At 42.0% G+C, this 25,977-nt stretch overlaps 2 protein-coding genes, 1 non-coding gene and 1 pseudogene across 5 annotated transcripts in view; 1 reads left to right on the forward strand and 3 right to left on the reverse strand.

The window, feature by feature from the left end:
* Positions 1-722: 722 nt before the first annotated feature.
* LOC127297859 (U6 spliceosomal RNA) lies at positions 723-825 on the forward strand. Its single transcript, XR_007849541.1, has one exon. It is a non-coding gene; the product is annotated as a U6 spliceosomal RNA (small nuclear RNA).
* A 505-nt stretch (positions 826-1,330) lies between these two features.
* Positions 1,331-25,977, reverse strand: part of LOC127292920 (pentatricopeptide repeat-containing protein At3g04750, mitochondrial) — a 117,056-nt gene continuing 92,409 nt past the window's right edge. For all 3 annotated transcript variants that reach the window (XM_071818658.1, XM_071818657.1, XM_071818656.1), the window contains 2 exons: positions 2,301-2,437; positions 1,331-2,000 (listed from right to left, as the gene is read on the reverse strand). The gene's annotated coding sequence lies outside the window, so the exon portion shown is untranslated. The remainder of the gene's footprint in view (positions 2,001-2,300; positions 2,438-25,977) is intronic.
* Positions 4,376-6,793, reverse strand: LOC127292918 (probable receptor-like protein kinase At1g80640). Its single transcript, XM_051322438.2, has 9 exons — positions 6,658-6,793; positions 6,306-6,550; positions 6,072-6,204; positions 5,897-5,960; positions 5,698-5,794; positions 5,486-5,588; positions 5,254-5,372; positions 4,995-5,084; positions 4,376-4,899 (listed from the first exon to the last, which is right to left on the reverse strand). The coding sequence occupies exons 2-9, from the start codon at positions 6,471-6,473 to the stop codon at positions 4,735-4,737; spliced, it is 939 nt and encodes a 312-aa protein (XP_051178398.1). The 5' UTR covers positions 6,474-6,550; positions 6,658-6,793; the 3' UTR covers positions 4,376-4,734.
* Positions 7,920-11,590, reverse strand: LOC127346871 (pentatricopeptide repeat-containing protein At3g04750, mitochondrial-like; annotated as a pseudogene).

Consider the following 25,977-nt stretch of genomic DNA (forward strand, 5'->3'; position numbering starts at 1 on the left):
GCAAATCCTTTGTATTTTGGTATAAAAATAGTATAAAAATATTTAAAATAGGTTAAAACACATGTATTTGACATCACAGATTTAAAAGGACAACATAGCCGCCACTATTATGGTGGAATGTACGAGCTATTGGAAACCATAAAATGGTAATTTTTTTTGGAAAAAAACTCAAAATAGTACGCAGTATGTATGAGCTGTTGACAATTTCCGTAGTATTAAAGTTACAAACTAAAAATAGAAATGGTTCACTTAATGTATCCATAAATGGAGCAAGGATTCAATTTCACCAATTTAGGACATGATAATTAGTGAGCCGTGGATAGAACAGCGTTATCTCGAACATACATGACTGAGAAGCCGTAATCCAAGCGGGGTTTAAGGGAAGAAACGACCAAACATGAATCGTTTCAGGCAGTGCCCAGCGCGATTGATTTCGAGAGGTGTATCGACTATCGAGCTGACGCACACTGGCGCACGACACGCTCATCTCTTCACAAGGAGAAGGGGAGGCAATGATAAGCAGGCCGTGTTCCACCTCGCTTCCTTTGCTGGGCCGAATGAGCAGGATCCACCCCGCACGCAGATACGGCCCACACTCTCTGCTGGCGGGATCCCTTCTCTCCTGGAGTTGCCGCTTGCGGCTGCGACACTTTGTTTAGTCCCACCTCGGCAAGGGAGGAAAGTTTCGACCGGTTTATAAGCTCCGCCGTTGCGGAGACATCGTCCCTTCGGGGACATCCGATAAAATTGGAACGATACAGAGAAGATTAGCATGGCCCCTGCGCAAGGATGACACGCACAAATCGAGAAATGGTCCAAATTTTTTTGAGGTTTTGCGCGCCGGCCCTTTTCGCTTCTCACGTCCGCCCCTCCGATATTTCGATTCGGCCCTCCGCGTCTAGTTTTCCCTCGCGGTGAGGTCCTTACAGCTTCGTCCGCATCACGTGCAAGTCCTCTTCTTTGCAGACAGATCCTCAAAGTAGCGTTTTTGATTCCGCAGACTCGCCTCACGCCCTGTAATTACAACAGGCAAGAGCATTTGCTGCTCTATTCTGGCGTTTTGTCGTGTTGATCTGATTTAATTTGGTTATTACATGCATTGTTCAATCAGAAATCTCGTTTTGCCATTTTGACAGCAACACTCGAATCATCTGGAGCAGAAATCTTAACACTTAAGTCGCAGGGCTTCAGAAATTCCATGAAACTTCCAGTCTCAAGCAGATTTCCATAAAAAAAAACATAATAGTCAGCCTGATACATTCAGAATAGCAGGAGACCAACTCACCCACATGATAAATTGTTACCAGCATTACAACTTTCCCAGCGAAAATATCGGCAGCAACCATAAATTACGTCACAATACTCACGAGGTCCTGTTAAAAAGTTATGGGCAGGGCCCTACATATTTTCCATTAAAATGCAGAGTAAAACTGGGAGAACTTACAAGCAAGTTTTACATATACGGGAACAAGCAAGCTCAGGAACAAGAACCCAACAAAGCCTCAGCTTGTAACTGAACACTATTAAAGTGATATCTGCATTTGCATCAGCATGGGTAACTGTTCCACAACACCAAATTCCATGGGTGCAATTATCATGAACTAGTAGATCCTACCCGGAAACCTTGATGGATATGTCTAGCTGCAAGGTATGACCCCAAAATCAGCTTGTAGCAAAGGTCGTGTTCATGCCACCACCACCAGGCTTGCACCTTCACTCCTTCAGCCATTCCCTCCTCGAGGGGCATCGGCTGTTAAAAAGGTTTTGCCCGTCAACCCCATGCCTTGCTGAAGCACCTCAGCCTCCATGCCTCATAAGGCACAGCGTGCATGTGGCAGCATCCCTGTTTTCAGGTGCACTACTATCTGCTAAGGGCATCATCTATGTTGTCAGCTGCAAATTTGATGCCATTCTGCAACAACAACATGGATTGCTCATAATACATGCCCATGTGAGAATGTATGGACTGTTGTCACTTATGTTGACCACATCATGTTCAGCTGCAGCAAATTGGGAGGCATGTCAATATATATACACCAGGTACTTGCTGCAACAGCAAGCTCTGACTTAACATGCACTACCGGTGTATGCTGTCCAAATGGAGGGGTAACAGATAATAATGTTTATCATTGCAACAAAAGGGATTTCATGTTGATGGCATGGATATATGGATGGGCTCAGTGAAAATGAAGCTCCGAGCGCACAATTGCCAAAGGCACACAGCACAAGACAGTTTGTCCAGTGGTTAACAAACGGTACAATGTGGATGCATGAATGCCTGAGCTGGAAAACACATATACCAGTGGGAACTCATACAGCCATGCAGGTCCTCCTTTGTATGCCACATGGAGGTGAGGCAGTGATTTGTGACCCAGAAGGCCTGGCGCATATGACAGGAAATGCACTATGCAGGGTCATACCTGAGAAAACAGAGGCCCTGTACAAATTATCAAATTAGGCTCTAAGTGCTAAAAGAGTCAAATATTAAAGTTTTCTCTATTCACGCGTCAATATTACATTTTTCCTGAATTATTGGACTTGCTAAAAAGAGAGCATCAGCATAGAGGTCAAACCCACCATCCTTGACAACTCAACATGTCGCTCAACTTGCTTGTGCGTGTTACAAGCAGAAGCAACTCATGGGTGGGTTTCTTTTTTCTGTGTTTTAAGCATTTCTTCGCCATGAGCAAAGTTAATAGCTTTCCAACCGTGACTCCAAATAATAAACGGTTCGAATCCATGTATTCTGGTGCTAAGGTTGTCAAAACGACATCCACTTAGACGTGTTTGAGTGAAATCTCTTTGAAATTACTTTTTAAGTGATTTAATTTCTGAACCCTCCTAGTCTAGCCCAAGAATTATTTCTTTGTAACAAACATGTGAACTTCTAAATACAAATACATGTTCTATAGCACTTATTGTTACAAAAATTGGAGTTAGATTTTCATAAGATATCTTCTCCAAGTTTAATAGGCCCAATGGAAAAAATAATGAACACAATAGTTAGAATTGACAAGACCACTCCCAATATATCAATGGGAGTGGAGGGTACCAGTTCATTGTTGCCAACTCATTTCTGTAGGGGAATCATAAATTAGCTACAAATAGGACAATCTTGGAGAGTCAATTTTTTTGAAGGAATCTTGGAGAATCAATTGCACATAGAACATTTTGTCACTGTGTGTTCAAGTTGAGAAGAGAAGCAAAGGAATGGAGATTCCTAGGAAGCTGAACAGGCAAAGAGGAGACGTGGTGATTCGTTGGAGTGTAATTGCCACTTGACAAGGCCTTGTACAGGTGCCTCACGTACAGGCCCGGGGACATGGCTTTGCACAATGAGCATCAGGATGGATGGTGTTACCACTATTACACATGTTGATGAATGACAAAATCTTATTTTAAGATGTCTAGAAGAAAATTATGACAATGCACATTAGACATGCTTAGTAGGTAGTGAGTATTAACAAGGATACAGGGGAGAAGATTGGTGACGATTCTCCGTAAATGAATTGCATGATTAAAAGAAAAAAAAGACTGGTGTAAAGAGTTGCTTCAGTTATTAGTGCACTCTGACTAAATTTGCTCATTACCTTCACCAGTTTGACGATCAGTATTGCATGCACAGTTGCTGGATTTCTGCATTCTGTCAATGTGGCAATGGGGTCACTGATCATGATAAACATATCCTAATAAGGACACTGTGTTGTGGTTGGTCATCACATCTATGAAACTGTAATCATCAAAGAGCAGATACCTAGTGAATGCGATATAGGTACAGTTTAACATGTCACTGGTCAGGAGGATTCCTATTTAAGAGCAGACCTTAAGATATCTACAAAACCGTGATTCCAGATCCTCAAAACCAAGGTATACTAGTATCTTTCTACAGTTTTACTTGATCATTACTTTCAGCAAGAATACATTCTAAGCCATTGGCCCGCTGCAGTTTGAAGCTCAGAAATTCCTATGTTTGAAGATAAACATAGGATAATTTGACTAAACATAGATACAATACTCGTAAACGTCGTGAAATCTTCTTCCAAATTTTCATCTTGTTACTATTGGCATTACTTATGTTCTTGACTTAACCCACAGACAGTGCTGCTGCAAATAGATACAATATCAAACTGCAAGTTGTACACAAAAGCATGTCTTGCAAGTGAGTTGATGATACGTTACTACTTGCTACAAAGTACAAACAAGAGTATGGAGAAGGGTAACACGAATTACAAGGGCCACCCAACTGACCTCATGATCCATTGTTGGAACGCTAACTCACCTAGTTACCGAGCTGAAAGTATCAAAAGAAGAAGCATATGAATTAGAACATATGAATTAGAACTTCCACAAATCACACAATGCAGCACACACCGAATGGGGCAAATATTTCTTTCATTGTATGAAAATATTTAATCTATACAGCAGTTTTTTCGAGCCAAGGAAAAAAGAAAAAGGAAGGGGGGAAATACAGATGAATTCTCTATACAGCAAGGAATATCAGATGTGTGATCCTCTTCTCCACAAACCTGAAAACTCTATCGATCCAACTAACAAGTATAAGTAGGTCACAAGGCTGGGGAACACATCCTCAGACAAGCAGCAAGGAAGGCAACTGGACTACTGGAGTGACAAACAATAATCTGCACTCAACATCACAAGCTATCTGAAACATTTGGATGGTGCAAGCCCACTGTATCACCATGTTCTGATCATATCTCTCTTTTTATTTATTTCTCAGCAGGGAGAACGATGTTGTGATACGCGAGGCGATTCCAAGGTGGCCCTCAGTGTCCCTCCGAGCTCCATGGGCACCAGGGGAATCAGAGAGTGGAGCACATCTGTGATTAGTGGCCTATAACTTGGTTCTGGCTGCACACAGAGCACAGACACTGCAGCAACCTGAAAGGTAGTGAATAACACCAATCTAGTTAGTTAAGAAGACATGATGCAAATGGAAGAAACGATTATGAGGTAATTTTGATAGTGAGCAGTACTTGGTACAAGTGCTTCAGGTCCATCGTGTTCTTAATCACGGGGTCAATTATGGTTGGGAGCTTTGATCTGTCAATTAGCTGAGGCATGGCCTGCATTTCATCTCAAATATGTTAATGGATTTGATAAATGCAAATTGCCTCAATTCAGGCAGTGAAAATCAGAAGTAATCTATGCATATTGACAGTAAACTGCTCCACTCTTTAAATGGGCTGATTCTAGCTATTTTTTCAGAGTGTTGCATAACAGAATAATGTGTACCCATGTAACAATTGATTGGCATTGAGATGGGGCCATCTTCTCAATTGGCCTCCTTCCCAACAAAAGCTCAAGAAGTACTACTCCGAACGCATATACATCGCTCTTCTCTGTCAACTTCCCTGTATTGAATACAGTTGCACGTAATAAGAATAAGACATCATTGCCGTGACTAATGTTAAGTGTAGACAGTAGGTTGCAGATGAGGGATAAGAAGAAGAAAAAGGGGACATACCGTCTAATAAGTACTCAGGAGCAACATACCCCAAAGTTCCGGAAAGCTTCAGATTACCTTTGCTGCGATTTCCACTTGACACTGCAAGGCCGAAATCTGAAATCTGTACACCAACAAAGGATCAATGAATTGTTCTTCTTTTTCATCAAGTAGTATGAGTTATGGTCAACAGTACTATTTTAGTTGACCAGAAGTAAAATATGTAGTCATACCTTGGCATTGAAATCTGAATCCAAAAGTATGTTAGATGACTTCAGATCCCTGTGGATAATTGGCGGACTGCAGTGCTCATGAAGATATTCTAATCCCCTGGTCAAGTTCAGTTTACAGATGCATATTAGAATAACCCATCATAAGCATCTAAAGTGGTTATTATTCATGAAAGCTGAAGCAAAGCACAAGATGGAGAACCTTGCTGTGTCAAGAGCAATCTTCATCCGGATGTGCCAACTTAGAGCTGATCCATGTGATGGGCCTATGTAACCATAGCCATATCTTATCAATACTTCTTATACTTGTCTAACATCACAGTTCAAGATAAAAGCCGACATGATAGCATAAAAAATGTTATGGATGTTGATAATACCATGAAGCTGTGTTTCCAATGATCCATTCTCCATTAGCTCATACACGATGAAGCGGTAATCCTCATGAATGCAGAAGCCCACAAGGGACACTATATTTGAATGCCGAATCCTCTGAAGCAAATCTAGCTCATTCTGCCAAATTCAAAAACCACCAAGGCATACTCAGCAAGCAAGACCACATACTGACAAAGAACGGGGATGGGAGAAGAACCGATGTCGCACACAATCATCACCTCAAATTCCTTCTCGTACTCTTGATCCTCACCCCCCAACCTTTTCACGGCAGCGACAAAGCCTCCATCAAAATTGGCCTTGTACACGCACCCGAACCCGCCGACTCCGAGCACGTTGGTGTCGCTGAAATTCCCCGTTGCCTTTTCCAATGAGGTGTACTCCATCATCGCCACAAGGCACTTCTTGCTAGACTTGAATGAGTTGAAGTTGTTCAAGATGGGCACCAATGCAATCCTGGCAGTATCTGAACAATACAATTACTCTGGATCAGTAGCCAGGTAACTTACACCGTCAACAGAACAAATTATAACTCGGTAATGATTGCAAGATCCAATTAGCAGAGAGCAAGACCTGTGCTCTGGGTGTCCTTGAAATCATCCGGGGCTCGGCGATATCGCTGCCACACGATGCCGGCATACAGGGCGGCCAGGACGATTGCCACGCCGGCAATGGAGGCAAGGGCGATGGCGATGATAAGCTCCCTGCGTAAATGATGGCGTTTCACCTCCACTGCAAAACAGAGCCAAAATGGAGGGTTGGGGTTAGGCACCGAGGGTGTTTAATTGACATTTTCGAATGAAGCTATTTGAGTAAAAAAAATGGAGTAACCCAAACCCAACTTTCTTTTAGCAAAACACCAAAAGAAGAGACTCTTTTATTACATTTGATGCAACGATCTTAGGAAGATCCATGAATTGCTTCCTCTCAGATATTGTCAAGTTTTATGACCCCAAAATGCACTACAGTAATTTCTTCCCAGCATTCCGAAAGAAAGAGCTGTGTGCTCAGCTTAAGCTCGAGCTGAAATTCACGAGAAACGAAGCCATTGTTCGATCGAACTTTGAAGATAAAAGATCCCAAGATGCATTTTTCCCCATCGTTCCCAAACATACCAAAACGGCTTCCCCACCACATCGGCACAGAAATTTCTGGAAGGACAACGGAATAAACAAGAGAAAGTTTCCCCAGATATGGCATTCGAAAGGAGAACATTCACGGACGAGCAAATGCGAGAGCACAGGGCCAGAATCAGGTAACCCAGAAAACAACACTGCAAGAACACATGAATGCCCAGGGGTAAAAAACAAATAAGCTTTGATCCAGCTGCACTGCCGACCTACCAAGGGGAGCAGCTGCCGGAGGCACGGCGGCGCCGCCGTTAGAGGAGGCGAGGTCGCCGACGGCAGCGGCTGCAGCCACCGCGGAAGAAGGGGGAGACACTCATATGGCATTAGCCTATGGACCTGAATGATTGATGTCAAGTTGCTGTTTCACTGAAATATGACAACAATGAAAATTAAAACTTTGGGAAGGTGCACAAAAACTATGACAATGCACGAAACATGTTTAGAAAGTAGTGAGTAGTAACAAGGAATACAGGGGACAATTGGTGGTGATTAAGAAAAAACGTTTGGTGGAAATAATTGGTTCAGTTATTAGTACACTGCATGACTAATTTGCTGATATCGCACTCATTTTTCTGGAAAACAATAAACATTTGTTACCTTCAACAGTTTGATGATCAATATTGCATGCACAGCTTCTGGCTTTCTGCATTCTTCCAGTTGGCAACATGACCAGTAATCATGATAAATGTATCTGCATAAGGACATGGTGTTGTGGTCGTTCATTGTATCACGCCCACATCCATGAAACTGCAACTATAAAAGAGCAGATACCTAGTGGATGGGGTATCGGTACAGTTCAACATTCACTGCTAAGATTCCTATTTAAAAGAACAGAGCTCAAGATATCTATAAAACTGTGTTTCCAGACTCTCAAAACAAAGGTTTACCGGAGTAGTATCTTTTCTACAGTTTTACTTGATCATTACTTTCTGCAAGAATACATTCAAGGAAATTGGCACACGGTAGTTTGAAGCTCTAAAATATTTTATGACAGGAGATACACATAGCATATTTTGACTAAACATAGAGGGACTTGTTACATGTCGTGAAATTTTCTTCCCTAATTTTCACCTTGTTACATATGGGCATTGTATAGGTTTTTTAACAAACAATTTTAATTAAGAGGCATCTGAAAGGATCCATGTGTCAGGATTACATTATGCACCTGAGTGATTGTTGTGAAGTTGTTGATTAATAAACACTTAGTGCTGGTATAAAACAAGAACATCCTGCCTCACTCAATTACTCAAATATGACTAAAATGGAAGTAATATACTTATATCTTGGTATATGTAGAACTTGCATCAAACAGTACTGAGAAGCTTAAAAGAGAAGTGCAGGTTTCTTCTCAAAGAAGGTAGAGCATACCGAACATTTGATCTTCTCCCTAGAAAATTAATTGTTTCATGCAAGTCCACAACTCTTGGAAAACAGAAGTGACCGGCAGATGGCAACACCTTTTCAGGGAAGTATTAACTTTTCTCCAATAGGACATGCTATTGGTTTATGGATAGTAATATTCCCTGAAATGAGAAGTGTGGTCCTCTAGGAACAAAAGATAACACATCAGCAGTTTTTATGAAATGTAGGTTCAGGCAACTTTTCGTGTAAGAAAGAAATTTGGAGTGCAAAAAAAATATTTATGAGGACTACACAGCTGAGTTATACCTAACTTATTAGGCGACATTGCCAATGTTCAGGTCCTATCACTGGGCATCAAGGATGAGATATTCTGGAACTTCTCTTTGTCAGGAACCTACACCGTCAAATCAGCATATGATGCTCTCTTCTAAGGAAACTAAATTCCCCCACTGGAGTTCAATCTGGGATTGCCGGGCTCCTCTCAAATGCAAAGTGTTTGCTTGGCTGGCGGTGGCTGATTGCTGTTGGACATCTAAGTGTCGCCTACGACACAGAATGACAGAAGACACATGCGCCGTCTGTGATCAAGCCACTGAATCCATTTCTCATCTTCTAAGTGTGGCATGATGTTTTTGCTCACCTTGGGATCAAGCCCTGCATGCCGCCACCTGGAGGACTTCACTGCTTGGTCTGAGTCTGTTCATTCCAGTGCACCACCCGCCATCCAAAAGGGAGTCAAATCCACCATAATCCTGACAATGTGGAGACTTTGGAAGCTGCGCAATGACTGCGTTTTCAATGGAGCCACACCTATCAACCTTGAGCTTGTCCACTCCATTCTTGATAAGGCTTGGTTGTGGATGTTAGCCGGCGCCCCTCCATGCTTGGCCTCCAGATGCTTAGCTCTGTAGGCTAGCAGGTGCTGGCCTTGTATAGTTTCAGTTTTCCTTTTTCCTTTTTTTGAGTTTGCTTTGTACCCTTTCCGTCATATTGACGGTTTACTTCTAATATACGAAAAACTTAATAGGTGGCATCATTAATAGCCAAGCCACTAGCACCAGCTGCCTTTCTCACGCCTCTTCTATCCATAGTCTCCCTCACTTTGTCACTGTAGTTCCAGTGACCACCAGCAGCATACAGGTTAGAAAGCAAAACATACCCACCCTCTTCAGCGGGTTCAAGACGAAGGAGTTCTTCCAAAGCGATCTCTGCAACTTCAGTATTCTGACAAGCTGAACTTGCACTTAAAATGGAACCCCATATAGAGCGACTTGGTTTCATTGGCATAGTCCTAGCCAGTCCTACTGCATCAGACAGCCTACCTGATCGTGCAAGGAGATCAACCATACAGCCGAAGTGTTCTATTCCTGGTTCAATGTTGAAGCTCTGTTTCATAGTATCAAAAATATGACACCCTTCAGCTAGCAGACCAGCATGACTACATGCACTCAAAACAGCGACCAACGTCACGCCATTAGGTGCTACACCCTCCTTTTGCATACTCCAAAACAGGTCCAATGCTTTGGTTCCATGGCCATGGAATGCAAGGCCCGATATCATCGCTGTCCACAAGGTAACATCTTTATCCAAGGCCTTCTCAAAAACAGCATAGGCTAAATCAACATTTCCACATTTGCAATACATGTCTACGAGAGCAGAAGCCAGGAAAGCATCTTGAGTTCCATGTTCCTTAACCACCCAACCATGGACACTCTTTCCTGGATTCAATTCCCCTTTGCCTATAGCTGCAGAGATCAAAGTAAGAGCAGTAACCATATCAGGTCTTATGCAACTGGCGACCATGGCATTAAATAGCTCCACCACCGCAGCGAATTCCCTGCATCGAGCATACCCAGCTAGAAGAATGTTCCATGATATTAGATCCCTGCAAGGTGCATCAAAGAAAAATTTCCTAGCAAGGCCCAACATGCCGGCATCAGCGAACCCTGAGATTATGGTGTTCCACGAAATGTCATCCTTCTCCCAAGCTTCAGCAAAGACTCTGATGGCAGCGTTCATCTCACCACATTTCGCATACATGTCTAGAAGGGCATTGCTCAAAATCAGTCCCCTGTCTGCTACACCCATCCTCCGCAGGACCGCGCCATGAACGGACCTCCCGAGAAGCGTGTTCTTGAGACGTCCGCAGCAGGAGAGGAGAGCAACAGCAGCATACTGATCAACGGCAATCCCCCTCGACGCCATACCACGGACAAGCTGCAGCGCCTTCACGCTGAACCCTCCCTTGGCGTACCCTGACAGCATGATGTTGCAGGACACCGTGTCCAGCGCCGGCGCACACCGGAACATCGCCTCGGCCGTCCCCGCGTCGCCGGCGTCCAGGTACATCTTGGTGAGCGAGTTCCGCAGGTACACGCGCGAGTGCAAGCCGTTGAGGAGGACGTGCGCGTGTACCTGCTTCCCGACCGACAGGCACTCCACGGACCTGAGCAGCGCTAGGAATGTCCGCTCGTCGGGGGTCGCCGGCGACGCGAGGATGGACTTGTAGAGAGCGACCGAGCGGCTCTGCGAGGGGCAGAGCGCCGCGAGCGCCAGGTTGTAGATGTAGAGGTTGGGGCGAGGCGTGAAGTGCTCGAAGAGGAGCAGGCCCTCGCGCGTGTGCTGCGGGAAGGCGACGGTGGCGAAGTAGAGGAGCCGGCTCATGGGGAAGGTCTCGAAGGCGAGGCGGAGTCGGAGCATATGGGCGAGGATCGCCTTGAACGGCCGCGCCGCGCCCCGCCCCGGCACCGCTCCAGGAGGACCAGCGCCGGGTGTTCCAGACGCAGCGAGACGGTCGGGTCCCAGGGTCGCGCCGCGTAGGCATCGCGGAGGCGGCGGCGGTAGGCATCGCGGAGGCGGCGGCGGTAGGCATCGCGGAGAGTGTGTTTCCGGTTTGGTGGGAGCAGGGGATTCTCGCCGCCGGCGCAGCGAGCGTCCGAGCAAGTGTGGCTCCGCCGCCGGCTCCGGCGGCGGTCGGCTCCACCGAGTGGGGAGCGCTCGGTGGCAGACGGCATCACAGTGGAAGGCCCAACAGCTAACCACGCCTTAACATATAGCCCACACAAGTTTAGTCCATCCCAGAAGGAAGTTAGGCAATTAGAAAAAAAAAAAGAATTGAGGCCCATCTAGTAAACAACGTATTTTTTTTTGAGATGGAGTAAACAACGTAATTGTTTGTAGCTATTGTATATTTGGTAATAATCTACATTACTTACTGACAACTAAGACCATGCACTCTTGAAATATCTCTCAACTTTAGAGGTCCTTTCCATGATATTTAATGGTACTAAAATAGACACAAATGCATGCATACAATGCAAGTCATCTAAATGGCAAATCGTTAACATAATCTCTACTACTATAATGCACCAGTTTTAAACTGGATCAATAGCATCAATGCTGACCATTGATCTTCCAAATCTGATGACTAAGCCACAGCACAACATGTTTCTTACCGAGCAAGGAGACAGGTTTGGATAATAAAGAAAATCCCGAGCCAGCTCTGCCTACGCCGCACCGTCTCCGGAATCTCCGTGTTCCCCGAAGAGGACAGAACCTTCCCAACCACCCATTCCCGCCCCCAAGACCTATCAAGACGGCCGGCTTACGCAGCAGAGACGCCGCCGGACTCACGACCCGATGAGCCGAGGAGGAGGGAACGGGGAAGTGCAGGAAAGGGTGGGGGAGGCACCTAGGAGGCGTCTGGTGATAGGAATCGGGGCGGGCCGACAATGTTCGGCCTTCGTTCGTGGAAGGAAGCACGACCCACGCGATGCAGAAGGCGCTGGATGAGGAGAGCCGGAGAGGTGATACTACTACATGTCGCGTGAGTGATGCTAAAAAAAACCTGTGACGTGAGTGCTTGATGCGATACACATTCAATTTTCCTTTTTTTACTGGGGACATTCAATTTTCCTTGGCTTTACAGATTGCTGCGGGGTTTGTGGAGTTGCGATTATACACGGATTAGTACATCATCCTAGAAAAATACGAATTAGTAGGGCACGTAATTTGAATGAACTTGATAAACCAAACAGATGGAAGAAACATATTTAAGAGCATAATTAAATCATGGTTGAATTTAGCTTTGCAAACATATTAATTTACATTACCAGGTAGGAGTAATAAAGATCTTGCTGTGCATTCTAACAAATACGAAAAAGAAATAACGTCCTATAAAATCGAAAAGTGCCCATGTACAGGTCACATAGAAAATATTGAGGTAATAAATTTATATAGAAATAGTGGATACTTTATTTTGAAATTAAAAAATTATGGAAGCAAAATATAATGTAGATACTATAGCCACAAAATGTGTAGGCCACACTACGTAACATATACCCTTGATATTTTTCGACATATAATCACAAATATATACGTACTCCTAATGAGGTGTCCATGAAAAACTTACGTCACTCCATATTAGGCTATATACTTCTATTTCATACTTGCTAAAAAAAAAATTATGGTGATCTCACATATTGCTCCTTACATTCCTTCTTTTATGGTGTATTAGTTTTCAAAAGTCAAACTTAGTCTTCGTGAATAAGTTTAGCAAAAAATAATTGCCAACATCTGCATAGTACATACATAAAATAAAAAATATACTTCAAAATTACATATGTCTCGACGTGCAAAGCACGTGCTACTTACTAGTGACATATAATTGTGTACATGTTATCTCAGAACTAAAATAGTTCATTTTATCCAAAATAATTAAGATGCAATATCTTGAAATGGAAAAATAATTTTCATCTTTCTTACAATATATGCTTTAACTTTGTATCAAGTGTTAAAGTTTGAAATTATGTATAAGATAAATAGTTGTACTAGTTATGATTGTATGTAGATAGAGTGAGTATAGAGAAGTAAAAGATTTTAGTATAAAATTATATCTACGGAAGTTTTAATTGATGTAACAGTTTTACACGCCTGGCTTCATAGGTTTCACCTATGTGTGCTATGTAGCCGGGTGTCCTACTAAGGTAATGCAACGACCACTTCATCACTGACTATGAAAGAAAATAATGAAGTAAAAAAGCTTCTACCACAAAGTAGAGTACAATGTAACGGAAATTCAATTCGGCTCTCGGGAATGTAACAACTTTAAGAAACAACACAAATATTTTTTCGTATCTTGATTAGTGATCTTCCTTCTCTCCCTTCCACTGAATGACTATCTATCTATATATCTATTTATCTATATATCTATCTATCTATCTATCTATTTATCTTATATTTGTCTTGTTCACTCCCTCCTATCACTGTCCATGCCATGGTCTCCATTCCACGTCCACACTCCAACCTCTATTTTCCCACATCCACGTCCTGGCCTTCTCCTTCTGTTGCCCACGCTGCAATCTCATCCCACTTCCATACCCCCATCTTCTTGCACTACCACACTCATGTATACGCTGGCCAGTCTCCTGAATGGCGTCCAAGAAAATGGTACAACAAGCGGACTTCCATGGTGATAGGCACGTTGTTTTCTTCTTTACCATAACTTTGTCGATGGGAAATTGATTCGGGACAATATGAAGCTCATCAAGTTCATCATTGCAGGGATCCGTAGCCATCAGAGTGTGATCGAGGCCATTGGACATCTCCGTCACTTCCTTGGGTTCACGGTTAGGAGAGGGTTGACATCAGATAGGTTGTGATGGCGGCTACGCTCAAGTCTGGTAGGGGCTGATTGAGATGCGGTTTTTTTAATATTATTTATTTTCTTTATTGCCACAAATATTACATGTTTTCTATTTTTTTTCAAAAGTATTACGCCATCGTGCTAATGTAACCCAACTAGTACATTTCGGGCTAGACGACCCCGACCGACCTTTCTTTCGTAGGCCCTCCATGTGACATAACACATTGTTGGTCATCTGTAAGGGTACATTGCCCCTATGTGTGGTTTTGGTAATTAATGATAATCCCTATGGACTAATATTTTCATTGAGTTTATATAAAGGAATATTCCATAGGTAATACTTGTAGTCCATGTCTTGGATTCAAGTATGGATGTCATGAAGATAAAAGATATACCTTGAGTATTGGCATCAAGATCATTGATTTGAAGACATATATGCGATATGATCAAGAAGAAGAAATGAAGATGAAGTTCTTATGTGGAACTCAATATTAGCCATGCTCTAGCTTATGTGTTAAGCAATGAATGATTATGATCTTGAGTGCTTGATTACGAGTGAAGAATTCAGGATATGGCTCTAAGTCGGTGTCATGATAGTCTCATGAGTTGAGCTATGGTTGACTAAGATTTAGAGCATGCAAATAAATGAAGAGTTCTTTATACACCTCGAGATAGTATGATAGAGCATAAGAAGATACAAGATTGACCAATACAAAGAGTGAAGATTAGATTCAAGCTTGGTCAACACATGAAGCATGAAGAATGTACCACGTGAAGTCATGTGGTATGGTAAGCCTTATCAATTATGCTTTATGAACTAACCCATCATATATGTGCCCTTATGTTGTCTATGTGGGTTAGGTATCTTTTCATGGGCATGCATCAAAAGTGAGATCTCATATAGCCCATGAGAGGATGTCGTCAAGTGGTGATCATCTTCAAGGTTGAGTTGGGCAAGTTGAAGATGAACATCTCAAGAGGATCACATACTTGAAGCTTACCGTCCATTTAGTGATAATGGACATGTGAAGATGGGCTTAATGAAGCTATCCCATAGTGGTGTATGGGGGAGCAAATCATAAGTCTTCACGAAACAACGATGATCAAGTGATGCACTCCGGCTTGATGGAACTTGAAGCGTTGTGATACGTCTCAAACGTATCTACAATTTTTGATGCTCCATGATTGTGTTTACACCAATTGCTATATGTTTTGTTTACACTTCGTGGCACTTTTATGCATTTTTCCGGAACTAACCTATTGACAAGATGCCACAGTGCCAGTTCCTTGTTTTCTATTGTTTTGTATTTCAGAAAAGTTGTACAGGAAATATTCTCGGAATTGGACGAAACAAAAGCCAAAGTTCCTATTTCCTGGAGCGAAGACGGAGTCCAGAGAAGAGACGGAGGAGGGCCACAGGGTGGCCACACCTACCCTAGGCGCGGCCTGGCCCTGACCCGCGTCTAGGGGTAGTGTGGGGCCACCAGGCCTCCACCGACCTTGCCCTTCCGGCAATATAAAGCTCTCAACGCAAAAACCCTAAATATACAAGCCTCCGTCCATTAAAAGTTTCGTAACTCCATCGCCGTCGCAAACAAGATCCGAGTGATAGAAGTCTCTATTTCGGCACGCTGCCGGGACGGAGAATTGCCCCCGGAGCCATCTCCATCGACTCCACCGCCATATCCATCGCCGTTGTAGACTCCCATGATGAGGAGTGAGTAGTTATCCCCCGGGGCTGAGGGCTCTACCGGTAGCTATGTGGTTTATCTCTCTCTCCCATGGTGTGATGTTTATGTGACCATGAGCTTTCTAATCTAGATGTCGTTATGCTATTCAAGTGGATTTTACTTATGTTATCTCTGGAGACTCCTTGTCCCACGTGTGTAAAGGTGACAGTGTGTGTACCGTGTGGGTCTCTTAGGCTATATTTCACAGAATACTTGTTCATTGAATTATGATTTGAGTTGGATGTCTCTATGAAATTGTGGTGTGTTAGTACCTCCTATGAATGCTCAAAATGACAGCATCGGGTGTTCATTAGTACTTGGGAATATATCTTTAAGGTTTGCTTTTGCAGCCCTACGCGGTGAATTAGTGTTCGTTATCCAACCAGAGAGTAGTTCAAAGTGCTTATATTTATATTCCTTTATGATATCATTGTTGAGAGTGACCACTAGTGAAAGTATGATCCCTAGGCCTTGTTTCCAAACATCGAATCACCGTTTATTTACTGTTTTACTGCATGTTTACTTGTTGCCATATTTATTTCAGATTGTTATTATCACTCATATTCATCCATATCACTTGCATTTTACTATCTCTTCGCTGAACTAGTGCACATATACATCTGACAGGTGTATTGGGTGTGTTGGGGACACAAGAGACTTCTTGTATCGTAATTGCAGGGTGGCTTGAGAGGGGTAGCTTTGACCTCTACCTCCTTGAGTTCGATAAACCTTGGGTGATCCACTTAAGGGAAACTTATTGTTGTTATACAAACATCTGCACTTGGAGGCCCAACACTGTCTACAAAAATATAAGCGTGCGTAGACATCAAGCTCTTTTCTAGCGCCGTTGCCGAAGAGGTAAGGTAAAAGGTACTCACATCCTCTGGCTACTAAGTCTTTTAGTTGCTGGTGAATGCTTGAAGTTATTTCCTTTAGATTATGGAATTACATCTTTTTGTTTCTGTTTTTTATTTTAACTAGTTGGGCTTAATGGAAAACAACAAAAAAATTAGAGAGCTTTATAGTATTTATCTTGAGTTAGGACATGAGGTGTTTGAAGAGAAAATTTAAAAAACCTATGGAACTTTACTTGCATGCTAGTAGCAATGTTATTAGTATGAATTCTTTGAACACCATTATTTCTAATGCTATGGAAAAGTCTAAGCTTGGGGAAACTGGTTTTGATGAGCATGATATTTTTAGTCCCCCAGGCACAGAGGTGGAAATTTACTTTGATGATACTATGCCTCCAATATATGATGATTACAATGATGATTATGTTATTTTTAGTCCACCTACTATTGAGGAGAAAATTAAATATGATTACAATATGCCTACTATATTTGATGATTATGGTGATGAGAATAATAATGATAGCTATTTTGTTGAATTTGCTCCTACTACAAATAATAAGAATGACTATGCTTATGTGGGGAGCAATAATTATTTTATGCATGTGGCTCATGATAAGAATGGTTTATGTGATAGTTATATTGTTGAATTTATTCATGATGCTACTGAAAGTTAGTATGTGAGAGGAAAATATGGTTGTAGAAGTTTTCATGTTACTAAAACACCTCCCTATATGCTAATTTTTTTGAAGTTGCACTTGTTTTGCTTTCCTATGCTTGTTACTATGTGCTTCTTTGATCTATTTTCTTACAAGATTCCTATGCATAGGAAGTGGGTTAGACTTAAATGTGTTTCATATTTGCTTCTTGATGCTCTCTTTACTTCAATCCATATTTCTTAGGTGAGCATCTTCTGAAATTACTGAGCCTAGCTGAAAGGCGTTAAAGAAAAGCACTCTTGGGAGATAACCCATGTTTTATTTCTGTAATTTTTTCATTTATGTTGAGTCTTGGAAGTTATTACCTCTGTAATAATCTCTCATTTTTATTTCGTTTTTGTGCCAAGAATAGCCTCTAATAGGAAGAAAGAAAGATTTGGGGAAGTTGCTGTCCTGAAAAAAGTTTCTGTGATGTTACCATAAACATTCGTAAAAATAGCCAGAGCGGAATTTTGAGCTGTGATTTTTTATGCATATGCCCCAGGTTATTATCTAAGGGTGTGTTCGGTTTGGGAATTATGTGGAACGGAATGGAACCGTTCCGCACCCAGAGCCTGTTCCTGTGTTCGGTTGCAAACTGGAATGGAATGAAGTGGTTCCTCCAAATGGAATATTCCCTCTAGATCCGGAATGAAGTGGTTCCTCCGATTCGGTCGGACGAGGTGGAACGGGTGACTGTCACATGCTGATTAATTAAGTTTAGCAATAATTAACCAAGTTTAGCAATAATTAATCAAGTTTAGCACTATTTAATCAAGTTTAGCAAATAATTAATCGAGTTTAGAATAATTAATCGGGTGATTATCTCACACATTCCATTCCATTCTCACCCCATTCCAAAAACGAACACAAGGATGGAACCGTTCCGTGACAATTTTTTTGTCCAAACCGAACACAGGGATGGAATGGTTCCGTGCCAGTGGAATGGAATGGTTCCACTCCATTCCACCCCATCCCCAAACCGAACACACCCTAACTTTTTTTAGTCACCACTTTTCGAGATAAGCAATAGAGGATTTTCGAAAAAAATCGATCTTTACCTGTTGTTCTGTTTTGACAGATTTCTGCACTATTTGCATTTGCCTCTTAAATCTCTTTCTTTTTTAGTTCTTTTGATCAAAGAGCTTTTTGAAGAGTTGCTACTGTAGCTGATACTTTAATAGATATTTGATATATGTTATAACTGAACCCAAGTGGATTTGTTTATTTTGATTGTTCTAATGCTGCTAATAGAGAATTGTTTGAAGTTTTGTATGAAGGAAGTTTTCAAGTGTAGGGAGAGAAGAATGATGTGATGAGATGAAGAATGGATAAAATCTCACGCTTGGGGATGCCCCTGCACCCTGATACGTCTCCGACGTATCGATAATTTCTTATGTTCCATGCCACATTATTGATGATATCTACATGTTTTATGCACACTTTATGTCATATTCGTGCATTTTCTGGAACTAACCTATTAACAAGATGCCGAAGTGCCAGTTGTTGTTTTCTGCTGTTTTTGGTTTCAGAAATCCTAGTAAAGAAATATTCTCGGAATTGGACGAAATCAACGCCCAGGTTCCTATTTTGCCCGGAAGCATCCAGAACACACGAGAACCGCCAGAGAGGGGGCACAGGCCCACCAAACCCTAGGTCGGCGCGGCCTAGGGGTGGCCCGCGCCGCCTGATGTCTACTTCCCCCTCCTTTTCCTGTAGACAGTGTTGGGCCTCCAAGAGCAGAGGTTTGTAGAACAGCAGCAAGTTTTCCCTTAAGTGGATCACCCAAGGTTTATCGAACTCAGGGAGGAAGAGGTCAAAGATATCCCTCTCATGCAACCCTGCAACCACAAAGCAAGAAGTCTCTTGTGTCCCCAACACACCTAATAGGTGCACTAGTTCGGCGAAGAGATAGTGAAATACAGGTGGTATGAATATATATGAGCAAAGAGCAACGGTGCCGTAAAATAGCTTGCTGGCGTGTAGTTGATGGTGGTAGTATTAGGCAAGAGTAACACGGTGAAACAAAGAAAACAAGCAGTAGTAACGCAGCAGTATTTAGGAACAAGGCCTAGGGATTAGACTTTCACTAGTGGACACTCTCAACATTGATCACATAACAGAATAGATAAATGCATACTCTACACTCTTGTTGGATGATGAACACATTGCGTAGGATTACACGAACCCTCAATGCCGGAGTTAACAAGCTCCACAATTCAATGTTCATATTTAAGTAACCTTAGAGTGCATGAAAGATCAATTCGACTAAACCAAGTACTAACATAGCATGCACACTGTCACCTTCATGCATATGTAGGAGGAATAGATCACATCAATACTGTCATAGCAATAGTTAACTTCGCAATCTACAAGAGATCATGATCATAGCATAAACCAAGTACTAACACGGATGCACACACTGTCACCATTACACCGTGTAGGAGGAATAAAACTACTTTAATAACATTGCTAGAGTAGCACATAGATAAATTGTGATACAAAACACATTGCAATCATAAAGAGATATAAATAAGCACTTCACTATGCTCTTCATAACAGTGAATAAGTATTCTGTGAAATATAGCCTAAGGGGCCCACACGGTGCACACACTGTCACCTTTACACACGTGGGACAAGGAGTCTCCGGAGATCACATAAGTAAAATTCACTTGACTAGCATAACGACATCTAGATTACAAGCATCATCATATGAATCTCAATCATGTAAGGCAGCTCATGAGATTATTGTATTGAAGTACATAGGAGAGAGATGAACCACATAGCTACCGGTACAGCCCCGAGCCTCGATGGAGAACTACTCCCTCCTCATGGGAGCAGCAGCGGTGATGAAGATGGCGGTGGTGATGATGGAGAAGCCTTCCGGGGGCACTTCCCCGTTCCGGCAGCGTGCCGGAACAGAGACTCCTGTCCCCCAGATCTTGGCTTCGCAATGGCGGCGGCTCTGGAAGGTTTCTGTGGGTTTCGTCGAACGCCTCAGGGTTTTCGCGACGGAGGCTTTAAATACGCGAAGAGGCGGCGCCAGAGGGTCGAAGGGGTGCCCACACCATAGGGCGGCGCCCCCCTGGCCGCGCCGGCCTAGGGTTTGGTGGGCCTGTGCCCCCCCTCTGGTCCTTCTCGTGTGTTCTGGATGCTTCCGGTGAAAATAGGAATCTGGGCGTTGATTTCGTCCAATTCCGAGAATATTTCGTTACTAGGATTTTTGAAACCAAAAACAGCAGAAAACAGCAACTGGCACTTCGGCATCTTGTTAATAGGTTAGTTCCAGAAAATGCACGAATATGACATAAAGTGTGCACAAAACATGTAGATATCATCAATAATGTGGCATGGAATACAAGAAATTATCGATACGTCGGAGACGTATCAGCATCCCCAAGCTTAGTTCTGCTCGTCCCGAGCAGGTAAAACGATAACAAAGATAATTTCTGGAGTGACATGCCATCATAAACTTGATCATATTGTAAACATATGTAATGAATGCAGCGATCAAAACAATGTATATGACATGAGTAAACAAGTGAATCATACAGCAAAGACTTTTCATGAATAGTACTTAAAGACAAGCATCAATAAGTCTTGCATAAGAGTTAACTCATAAAGCAATAATTCAAAGTAAAGGCATTGAAGCAACACATAGGAAGATTAAGTTTCAGCGGTTGCTTTCAACTTATAACATGTATATCTCATGGATAATCGTCAACATAGAGAAATATAATAAGTGCAATATGCAAGTATGTAAGAATCAATGCACAATTCACACAAGTGTTTGCTTCTTGAGGTGGAGAGAAATAGGTGAACTGACTCAACATAAAAGTAAAAAGAAGGGTCCTTCAAAGAGGAAAGCATCGATTGCTATATTTGTGCTAGAGCTTTTATTTTGAAAACATGAAACAATTTTGTCAACGGTAGTAATAAAGCATATGAGTTATGTAAATTATATCTTACAAGTTGCAAGCCTCATGCATAGTATACTAATAGTGCCCGCACCTTGTCCTAATTAGCTTGGACTACCGGATCATCACAATACACATGTTTTAACCAAGTGTCACAATGGGGTACCTCCATGCCGCCTGTACAAAGGTCTAAGGAGAAAGCTCGCATTTTGGATTTCTCGCTTTTGATTATTCTCAACTTAGACATCCATACCGGGACAACATGGACAACAGATAATGGACTCCTCTTTAATGCATAAACATGTGGCAACAATTATTATTCTCATATGAGATTGAGGATATATGTCCAAAACTGAAACTTCCACCATGAATCATGGCTTTAGTTAGCGGCCCAATGTTCTTCTCTAACAATATGTATGCTCCAACCATTAAGGTGGTAGATCTCTCTTACTTCAGACAAGACGGACATGCATAGCAACTCACATGATATTCAACAAAGAATAGTTGATGGCGTCCCCAGAAACATGGTTATCGCACAACAAGCAACTTAATAAGAGATAAAGTGCATAAGTACATATTCAATACCACAATAGTTTTAAGCTATTTGTCCCATGAGCTATATATTGCAAAGGTGAATGACGAAATTTTAAAGGTAGCACTCAAGCAATTTACTTTGGAATGGCGGAGAAATACCATGTAGTTGGTAGGTATGGTGGACACAATTGGCATAGTGGTTGGCTCAAGTATTTGGATGCATGAGAAGTATTCCCTCTCGATACAAGTTTTAGGCTAGCAAGGTTATTTGAAACAAACACAAGGATGAACTAGTACAGCAAAACTCACATAAAAGACATATTGAAAACATTATAAGACTCTACACCATCTTTCTTGTTGTTCAAACTCAATACTAGAAATTATCTAGACTTTAGAGAGACCAAATATGCAAACCAAATTTTAGCATGCTCTATGTATTTCTTCATTAATAGGTGCAAAGCATATGATGCAAGAGCTTAAAACATGAGCACAACAATTGCCAAGTATCACATTACCCAAGACATTTATAGCAATTACTACATGTATCATTTTCCAATTTCAACCATATAACAATTTAACGAAGAAGAAACTTCGCCATGAATACTATGAGTAGAAACTAAGGACATACTTGTCCATATGCTACAGCGGAGCGTGTCTCTCTCCCATAAAGTGAATGCTAGGATCCATTTTATTCAAACAAAACAAAAAACAAAAACAAACCGACGCTCCAAGAAAAGCACATAAGATGTGATGGAATAAAAATATAGTTTCAGGGGAGGAACCTGATAATGTTGTCGATGAAGAAGGGGATGGCTTGGGCATCCCCAAGCTTAGACGCTTGAGTGTTCTTGATATATGCAGGGGTGAACCACCGGGTCATCCCCAAGCTTAGAGCTTTCACTCTCCTTGATCATGTTGCATCATACTCCTCTTTTGATCCTTGAAAACTTCCTCCACACCAAACTTAGAACAACTCATTAGAGGGTTAGCGACAATAAAAATTAACATGTTCAGAGGTGACACAATCATTTTTAACACTTCTGGACATTGCATAAAGCTACTGGACATTAATGGATCAAAGAAATTCATCCAACATAGCAAAACAGGCAATGCGAAATAAAAGGCAGAATCTGTCAAAACAGAACAGTTCGTATTGACGAATTTTATCGAGGCACCAGACTTGCTCAAATGAAAATGCTCAAATTGAATGAAAGTTGCGTACATATCTGAGGATTACTCACGTAAATTGGCATAATTTTCTGAGTTACCTACAGAGAATTTTGCCCAGATTCGTGACAGCAAAGAAATCTGAAACTGCGCAGTAATCCAAATCTAGTATCAACCTTGCTATCAAAGACTTTACTTGGCACAACAAAACACAAAACTAAGATAAGGAGAGGTTGCTACAGTAGTAAACAACTTCCAAGACACAAATATAAAATAAAGTACTGTAGCAAAATAAACACATGGGTTATCTCCCAAGAAGTTCTTTCTTTATAGCCATTAAGATGGGCTCAGCAGTTTTAATGATGCACTCGCAAGAAATAGTATGTGAAGCAAAAGAGAGCATCAAGAGGCAAATTCAAAACACATTTAAGTCTAACATGCTTCCTATGCAAAGGAATCTTGTAAATAAACAAGTTCATGAATAGCAAAGTAACAAGCATAGGAAGATAGAACAAGTGTAGCTTCAAAAATTTCAGCACATAGAGAGGTGTTTTAGTAACATGAAAATTTCTACAACCATATTTTCCTCTCTCATAATAACTTTCAGTAGTATCATGAGCAAACTCAACAATATAACTATCACATAAAGCATTCTTATCATGAGTCTCATGCATAAAATTATTACTACTCCCAACATAAGCAGAATCAATTTTATTAGTTGTAGTGGGAGCAAATTCAACAAAGTAGCTATCATATATAGGAGGTATATTGTAATCATAATCAAATTTATCCTCCATAACAGGTGGTACCAAAAGACTACTATCATTATAATCATCATAAATAGGAGGTAAAGTATCATCAAAGTAAATTTTCTCCTCAATGCTTGCGGGACTAAAAAGATCATGCTCATCAAAACCAGCTTCCCCAAGCTTAGAATTTTCCATATCATTAGCAACAATGGTGTTCAAAGTATTCATGCTAACATGTTCCATGGGTTTTTTAATTTTCGCATCAAACAATCCATGTTTTAAATCAGGAAATAGAATAAGAAGCTCATTCTTGTCCATTATGCCAAACTAGTGTAAACAAGAAACAAAAAGATGCAATTGCAGGATCTAAAGGAAATAGCTTCGAGTACTTACAACGGCGAAAATAGCTTAGTAGCCGAGATCTGGAGTGTGAGTACCTTTTACCTTTCCTCCCCGGCAACGGCGCCAGAAAATAGCTTGATGTCTACTTCCCCCTCCTTTTCCTGTAGACAGTGTTGGGCCTCCAAGAGCAGAGGTTTGTAGAACAGCAGCAAGTTTTCCCTTAAGTGGATCACCCAAGGTTTATCGAACTCAGGGAGGAAGAGGTCAAAGATATCCCTCTCATGCAACCCTGCAACCACAAAGCAAGAAGTCTCTTGTGTCCCCAACACACCTAATAGGTGCACTAGTTCGGCGAAGAGATAGTGAAATACAGGTGGTATGAATATATATGAGCAAGAGTAACGGTGCCGTAAAATAGCTTGCTGGCGTGTAGTTGATGGTGGTAGTATTGCAGAAAGAGTAACACGGTGAAACAAAGAAACAAGCAGTAGTAACGCAGTATTTAGGAACAAGGCCTAGGGATTAGACTTTCACTAGTGGACACTCTCAACATTGATCACATAACAGAATAGATAAATGCATACTCTACACTCTTGTTGGATGATGAACACATTGCGTAGGATTACACGAACCCTCAATGCCGAAGTTAACAAGCTCCACAATTCAATGTTCATATTTAAGTAACCTTAGAGTGCATGAAAGATCAATTCGACTAAACCAAGTACTAACATAGCATGCACACTGTCACCTTCATGCATATGTAGGAGGAATAGATCACATCAATACTGTCATAGCAATAGTTAACTTCGCAATCTACAAGAGATCATGATCATAGCATAAACCAAGTACTAACACAGATGCACACACTGTCACCATTACACCGTGTAGGAGGAATAAAACTACTTTAATAACATTGCTAGAGTAGCACATAGATAAATTGTGATACAAAACACATTGCAATCATAAAGAGATATAAATAAGCACTTCACTATGCTCTTCATAACAGTGAATAAGTATTCTGTGAAATATAGCCTAAGAGACCCACACGGTGCACACACTGTCACCTTTACACACGTGGGACAAGGAGTCTTCGGAGATCACATAAGTAAAATTCACTTGACTAGCATAACGACATCTAGATTACAAGCATCATCATATGAATCTCAATCATGTAAGGCAGCTCATGAGATTATTGTATTGAAGTACATAGGAGAGAGATGAACCACATAGCTACCGGTACAGCCCCGAGCCTCGATGGAGAACTACTCCCTCCTCATGGGAGCAGCAGCGGTGATGAAGATGGCGGTGGTGATGATGGAGAAGCCTTCTGGGGGCACTTCCCCGTCCCAGCAGCGTGCCGGAACAGAGACTCCTGTCCCCCAGATCTTGGCTTCGCGATGGCGGCGGCTCTGGAAGGTTTCTGTGGGTTTCGTCGAACGCCTCAGGGTTTTCGCGACGGAGGCTTTAAATAGGCGAAGAGGCGGCGCCAGAGGGTCGAAGGGGTGCCCACACCATAGGGTGGCGCGGGCCCCCCCTGGCCGCGCCGGCCTAGGGTTTGGTGGGCCTGTGCCCCCCCTCTGGTCCTTCTCGTGTGTTCTGGATGCTTCCGGTGAAAATAGGAACCTGGGCGTTGATTTCGTCCAATTCCGAGAATATTTCGTTACTAGGATTTCTGAAACCAAAAACAGCAGAAAACAGCAACTGGCACTTCGGCATCTTGTTAATGGGTTAGTTCCAGAAAATGCACGAATATGACATAAAGTGTGCAC

This window comes from Lolium perenne, chromosome 4 (genome assembly GCF_019359855.2).
Source record: "Lolium perenne isolate Kyuss_39 chromosome 4, Kyuss_2.0, whole genome shotgun sequence".
NCBI classification, from domain to species: Eukaryota; Viridiplantae; Streptophyta; class Magnoliopsida; order Poales; family Poaceae; genus Lolium; species Lolium perenne.

Excerpts from the sequence above, each read along its gene's own strand:
- LOC127292918 (XM_051322438.2), bottom strand. The coding sequence starts at position 6,473 with ATGATGGAGTACACCTCATTGGAAAAGGCAACGGGGAATTTCAGCGAC. Across the intron at positions 5,961-6,071 it reads ATTGGAAACACAGCTTCATG|GCCCATCACATGGATCAGCT; the intron begins GTATTATCAACA and ends ATGGTTACATAG. Across the intron at positions 5,373-5,485 it reads TCCTGAGTACTTATTAGACG|GGAAGTTGACAGAGAAGAGC; the intron begins GTATGTCCCCTT and ends TATTCAATACAG.